At 40.6% G+C, this 6825-nt stretch overlaps 1 protein-coding gene across 2 annotated transcripts in view; it reads right to left on the bottom strand.

Moving 5' to 3' along the window:
- Positions 1–1817: 1817 nt before the first annotated feature.
- Positions 1818–6825, bottom strand: part of UGP2 (UDP-glucose pyrophosphorylase 2) — a 51630-nt gene continuing 46622 nt past the window's right edge. For both annotated transcript variants that reach the window (XM_082851945.1, XM_082851944.1), the window contains exons 5-8: positions 5653–5786; positions 4642–4939; positions 3310–3507; positions 1818–2760 (exon numbers count right to left, since the gene is read on the bottom strand). In XM_082851945.1, the coding sequence (XP_082708071.1) occupies positions 2464–2760; positions 3310–3507; positions 4642–4939; positions 5653–5786 (927 nt within the window). In that variant the 3' untranslated portion in view covers positions 1818–2463. The remainder of the gene's footprint in view (positions 2761–3309; positions 3508–4641; positions 4940–5652; positions 5787–6825) is intronic.

Below are 6825 nucleotides of genomic sequence, written 5' to 3'. Positions count from 1 at the left end.
GTAGGATTGAGAAGAAGGAATATAGTTCAGGAAGAGCAACAGCACAAATTATCATTATAAATGATCACTATCTTTGCCTCTTATTATTTCCTTAGATTTACCGGCACTAGAAATAGTCCTCTATGGCCTTGTTTCCTATTTTGCTGAGAAAAACAGAAGCAACAGGAAAACTTCCACTGGCTTCTGCCACCACCACCCACTTGCCCTCTAGCCCATTACCGTGTCCCTCCTAGTACTGGGGTTGGACCATTTCTATTCCAACTTAAGGCTAACTCTTCTTATGGCTACTGCCCGAGGATACTGTCCAGCAATTCCTTCTCCCTCTTCAATGTTCCTTCCCTCTTGATTGTATCAACTCCCATCAATGTATAAGACATGCTATAAATTCCCTCAACTTAAAAAAAACCCTGTAAAATCTTACATCCCTTTCTACCTATAGCTCCATTTTTGTTTTTCTTTAAAGCAAAACTCTTGAATAAGTTTTCTACACTCATATCTCCAATTTCTCTTCTATTTTCTCTTTTAAATCCATTCCAGTCAGGCTCCAAAACCTCTCAACTGTTATATCTAATGGTAAGTTCTCATTCATCTTACTTGAATCGGCAGCAGCACTTGACTGCAAATGATTAGCCCCTCTTTTCTTGAAAGATTTTCTTCGTTTGGCTTTCAGGCCACACACATTCATGATTTTCTGCCCAGTTCTTCATCTGCAACTCCTCAGTCATCTTGGCTGCTTCCTCCACCTCATCCCCACCCTCTAAGCCTTCCAGTCCCGCAAGGCTCAGTCCTTGGACTCCCCACCCCCCTTTCACTCCCTAGGTGATCCTTATCTCATGGCTTTAATTACCAGCTATAAAGTGACAACCCTCAAATTTACCTCTTTTCTAGAGCTCTCCTCCACACTCATACATTCAGCTTCTCCATTTGAAGGTCCAAGTACAGTATCTCCAAAATTTAACTCCCCATTCTGCTCCCCCTAAACCTACTCTACCCAAGCCTTCCTGTGTCTCAGTAAATGGCAATTCCATGTTGCCAGCTGCACAGGCCGAAAACCTCAGAGCCATCCTTACCGTTCTCTCTCTCTCACCCTCCTACCTAGTCCAACAGCAAGTTGTAGGTACAACTTTCAAAATATAATGTCAACATTTTTTCACTATTTCCCCTGCAAAAACCCCTGGTCCAAGCCAGATTCCAGCAACAGCCTATTCCCTCGTTTCCCTGATTCTACCCTTGCCCACCAGATTGGTCAACTTGACCCCTCAGCTCACACTCTCCAATGGCTTCTCATCCCCCAGAAAAAAAAAAAAAAAAAGCCACACTCCCAATATTCAATTACAAGGTTCTACACAATCTGGCCTGTCATCTCTCTGACCAACTATCTCCCACCCCCATCCCTCACTTGCTCACTGTGCTCTAGTGTCCGTAAGACATGTTCTTCCTCAGAGCAAGTAGCCATTGCCCACTCAGCCCCTGTTCTCAAATTGAGGCAGCTAAAGTTCTTATCTCCTGCAGGGTATGGAAGAGGCTAGAAAGAGTAGGAAGGGAAGATGAGGTTAGGTGGAAAATGATTAGGAATCTTACCTCAGGATGTGGGCAGATGGTGGGTCCTTGTAGCACCAGGATTTTCCCAGCCCAACCCGGCAGATGAGGGAGGCACGAAAGACCAGGGAGACTTCTAAAATGCCTGATGCTATCTTGGAAATTCTAGCCCAGCCACAAGACCCAGAATGATAGCCCCGAACATATAAGGGCAAGTACACACATCCACACCAGGTGACACTAAACCACAACCAGAACTAGAATAGGCCAGCCACAAAAGCTCACCCTGTCACTTCATTAACCTCACAGCATTTTATGTGATTAAATTTTTTGGAGTCCACTTATCATGTTAGGGTCGGTTTTACTATACCTGCTATTCCTCCCGCCTAGAATGCTTTTTGCCCCAGATACCTGCATGGTGTACTCAATTTCTCAGTGAGGCCCTCTGGCCACCCAATGTAAAATGACACCACCACTGCCACACCCACACATTCCCTACTCCTGCTTTATTTAGCATTTTCCATCATTCAACGTACTATACATTTGTCTTACTTACTTATTATCATCCTTCCCCACTAGAATATCCAGGAAGGCAAAGATTTTAGTCTGTTTCATTTACTGCTAAATACCTGGCACCTAGAACACTGCCTTACACATGGTAGAGGCTCAATACATTTTGTGAAACTAGAATTAACATTCTCTCACTGATGAAAACAGTTAATGGTCTTAAACGAGACATAAGATAAAATGTCTTAAAATGTAAACATTCTTTTCTACTCTATAGCATTTGTTTAAAAAATGAGTTACATTTTCACCTTCTATGATTGATTCCCTTTAAAAGACAATAGAGATGGAGGAATATGATAGATCAGCAGCAAAGACTGTAATTAGATTCCAATTCACACGTGTATCGTATCTTTATAATTACACATTTAAGAAATACAAATCTACACGTATATCATCTTTATAATTACGTACCTTTGTAAAAGAACTGCCTAATTTAACCAAGGGCACTGTAGGAAATTCCCGCTTTTCACTCATTGTCAGAGATCCTGCATTAAGGCTGTAGAGGTTTGACATCACAAGCAAGAGATCTGATGTGGTTTTGACAGGCAGAAAACGGCTCCTAGGAACATTAATACCTAGAGAGTTCTCAAAACTTTTAATGGCAGCCCCTACTGCAGTTTCCAACTGAATGACATTCAGGCCTCCATCCAAAGTCTGTAAGAAAGGGAGCAGGAGAGAGAAACAAAGATTTCAGCAACTTAGTTCCACATGGGCTAGTTAATACTTGGGGAGTGGTTTCAGAGATCCATTGAAGAAAACAGAATTTTGAGAACTGACATTTCTCAAGCCCCTACCATACACCAGATGCTTATATATATGTGATCTTTTTCAGCTTCATAACTCTTCTCAGTAACATTTCTGTTTTATGAGAAAGAACCGAAGGTTCAGAAAACCCACACAGATGCCTGTGACCGAAAGGCCTATCAGTACCAGAGCAACAGGACTGAGGTGGGCCCTTTACTTTTGGGCCCAGTGCTCTTGCCACTGCCACAGCCCAGGGTCAAGTAAGGGCACCATGGCTTGTCTGGCACACTAAAGGGATGGGTGTCGACTCTGAAAGACAGGGCCAGGAACTGAAGAAACTAACTAGGCGAAAAGCAGTGACCCATAAAATACATGGGCCAGAGGGAGTGGGCAGTGGGTCTGTGTGTAGCATGCTGTGATCAGAACCAGGGAGTCTGATGGCCTGCAACTTTGGCTTACCTTTGGATTTACAATGATTTCCATGTCAATAGCATTCTGCTCCTGCAGTCTTTTAACTGCTGCAAGAGAGATCCATAGGTTGTTTGTATTAAATATTTTGAATTTTGATACAGATTTGAACTCATCAACATGTGCTTTTGGCACTTGAGCAATTTCCACCAGTCTCAATTTGCCTTCATACTGAGTGAGTGTCCCACCCTAGAAAGGCAGAGAAGAGTGAGTGCCTCCACATCTCTCCCAGTTACAGCCGTACTACATTGTTTACAGTCTACGAACGATATAGAAAAGACACTCGTGACAAAATGCCCCAGAAATAAAAAGCATTGGCAGTGATTTGATCTGTGATACAAAGCAACACATGTATTAAAGTAGAACCAAAGAAAATAATTCAGGTTGTCTGTCATCTTATACTGTATACACGCCCTCTTGTCCACAATAAAAGCCCTGGGAGTACATCAGAGTCTTCCTCACTTTCCAAAGATCTCCTACAAGAACAGACATTCCTCTTATTCTCAAACCACAGACCATTACCAAACAACCGATCCTACCACCTCACAACCCTGCTCTGACTACCTCTAAGATAAGGGGAGTAAAGTCAAGACAGGCACAAGTGGAGGGGAAGGTACCTCTGAGTGGCCTTAGCCTAGAGGCCATGGCAGTGTGGGAAGAGGGAAGGGACGTCTACTCATGTGTGAAGGGGTCATTTGCAAGAGGCATAGAACCCAGCCCCGGGACCAACCATATTAGTATTCACACATTGCCCACTTTTCTTACTCCCTGAGGGTGAGGAGAAAACCTTGTGTACCATTCCATCAAAGGCCAAGTGTCATCACCACTAAACATGCAAAGTGAAAAAAACAAATTTTTGCTTTGTATCAAACTGCTTTCTTTTTTTACAACAACAGATATTACAGTGATAAAAAAAAATATACAGAGAGAAATACATATTATAGAAATAGTAAATTTTCATTAAAGGAATAATTAAATAAAAAACACTTAAGCACCAAACTAGAAGAATATTAATGGTTTGAACAAAGTTACTGAAAGTGTTTTCACATATGTTTCAGATTATCCTATAAATATATGTGGAATTGTTTTCAGTTAAAATTGCCCATACAGATTATTCAAAAAGTAAAGATGATTTTACTACTATTAAACCTGGATTTATATACACACTTATATCAGATGGAACTTAGGGTACTCTAGAGTACTATCCCACTTTGGCTTACAATGATGTTATCAAGTTTCTAAACACAGAAACTTTCCAATAAAAAGTTTGAACTATGAAATGTGAAGATGTGAATCCCCAAACTGCTTCCTCTCAGTATTTACCTTTACATCTGCACGTGTTTTATTTGTGACTTCCATGACAAATTCACAAGGTTTTCCATTGGGTGGGTTCATTAGATGATTAAGAATATAAAGATCCACGGTGGCACCCAGATTATCTATGTTGGACACAAAAATATACTCTTTGCCTTCTCCTATAAAGGTATCAAGCAAACCAGAGTTGTAGAAACTGGCGTAAATATCTCCATGACCCGGAGGGTACCAGGCTTCTGTATTTTCCCCTGAGAACGATACATTCTTTGCTACAGGTAGTAAAGATTCTTTATTAATCCTCGGGTACCTTAAAAAGAAAAAGTTCTTTTTCAGTATCAACTCTTTAGAGCATTCCAGACCTTCAAGTAAAATAATGCATTTAAAGTTAAATAAAACTTCCCTCCCTTTCAGTCTATCAGTAGTAATTTAATCATAAGTGAATCCATTTAAGAAAATCTCTCATTATCTGTGTTGACCCAAAAAATCAGCTTCCTAGATAGTAATATTTGCTGCAAAAAGAAAAGTACCCCATATTTTTAAGACATTAATATGTTTTATGACTTCTTAAGAGAGGAGAGACATATTAAGTAAATTTTCTCAAACTTATTTGGTGGTGGGATTGTTCTTTTCCCTGAAAACCTATTTGGGAAATGGTGTCCATTCTTACCAACAGATATATTCAGAAAATCAATAGCAGGTTAGTACTTTCGCAGAAAATCAACAGCAGGTTAGTACTTTCGCAGAAAATCAACAGCAGGTTAGTACTCAGGGATGTCTGCTTCCTACCACTGGCGAGAACCAGAATCTCAGGCAGATTCTCTTTTAAGAAGTCCAAGTTACATAACCAGAGTGATTGCAACTATCACATATCTATTAACAAATGTTCAGCCTTTAAAGGCCTTAAACACTTGCAGTCTTTGGCACTTGTACATCTTGAGGCTGCTCTGTTTAAACAAAACAAAGAAGTCCTTCTTTCCCAGGAATAACATCCCCCAGAGTTAATTCTTTTACTCCTTGTACCTGCTTTGATTAAAAGTGTAGATTTTCACACGACAGTGATTATACTTCTGTAGTATTTTTTTTGTATCTTCATCCGTGTTAAAAGAGTTCATTAGAACAAGAGGAACATCTGTATTGTAGGTTTTGTTCAAATGCTAGGGAAGAAAACGACAATCAGACTACCCAGACTTACTTTTCTTTTGCTTCAAAGTGTAAAATTAACTCTCCGTGGTTAATCACAAGATGTCCAAAACATCATCTATAAGTAGTAAAATATATAGATTTGCAATAAAATGTAACTATTTAGCATAAGACATTTTGCTAATCAATTCACCATGTACTTGCTCATTAAGTCACAACCCTATGAGATAGAAACTACTGTCTGCATTTTATGGATGGCTAAACTGAGGCCCAGAGAGGTGGCAGGTCGGTGGCAGAACAAGGACACCGCCCCCCTCACCCCCGCAGTCTGACTCTGCAGCTGTGTGCCCAGCCACAATGCCCTATGGCCTTGCTGGATGGGCAAACACAGACTAAGCATTTACTCTGTGTCCAAAGCACTGTGGAGATGAAAATACAAATGTTACAAAGACACGTCTCCCTATTCTCAGGATTCATGTTAAGAACTGTAATTTCACCCCAACTGAAATCTTTTCCATCTCTAGAAAGAGCTAAGAGGCAACAGAGTGAGAAGAAAATAGGATATTAGAAGTCAGACTGTCCTATGTTCAGAGTTTGATTCTGCACTTACTAACTAGCTAGGGAAACTTGGGCAAGTAAATCAACCTCTCTGTGTCTTGGTTTCCTCATCTGTAAAATGGGGATGATAATAGTGCTTATCTCACAGAGTTGGTGGAGAGGAACAAATGAGTCAATTCATGTAAAGAGCTCAGAATAACACTTGGTGTACAGTAAGTGCTGGATAAACGTTAGCCACTGCTACTGCTATTATTATTGTGGTTGATGGCACCGTATGAGACACTAGGGATAAAGAGATGAAAAAGATAGGGCCACTGCCCCTGAAGAGCTTATGGTCTATGATTAATGACTTTATGGACTATGATCAAGAGAGACGCCAACAACAGTTCTTAGCATCCACGGTGCCCAACCAGATACATGAAATTTTCCCCAGCCTCCCAAAAGAGGTTAATAAAGCCAGATCATCCCAGCTGTGATGAAGGCTACCAGAAGACA

Source organism: Leucopleurus acutus (assembly GCF_964270905.1).
Source record: "Leucopleurus acutus genome assembly, chromosome: 12".
In the NCBI taxonomy this organism is placed as follows: Eukaryota; Metazoa; Chordata; class Mammalia; order Artiodactyla; family Delphinidae; genus Leucopleurus; species Leucopleurus acutus.
The sequence above is the reverse complement of the archived record's forward strand: the minus strand, read 5'-3'. Positions and strand labels throughout refer to the sequence as shown.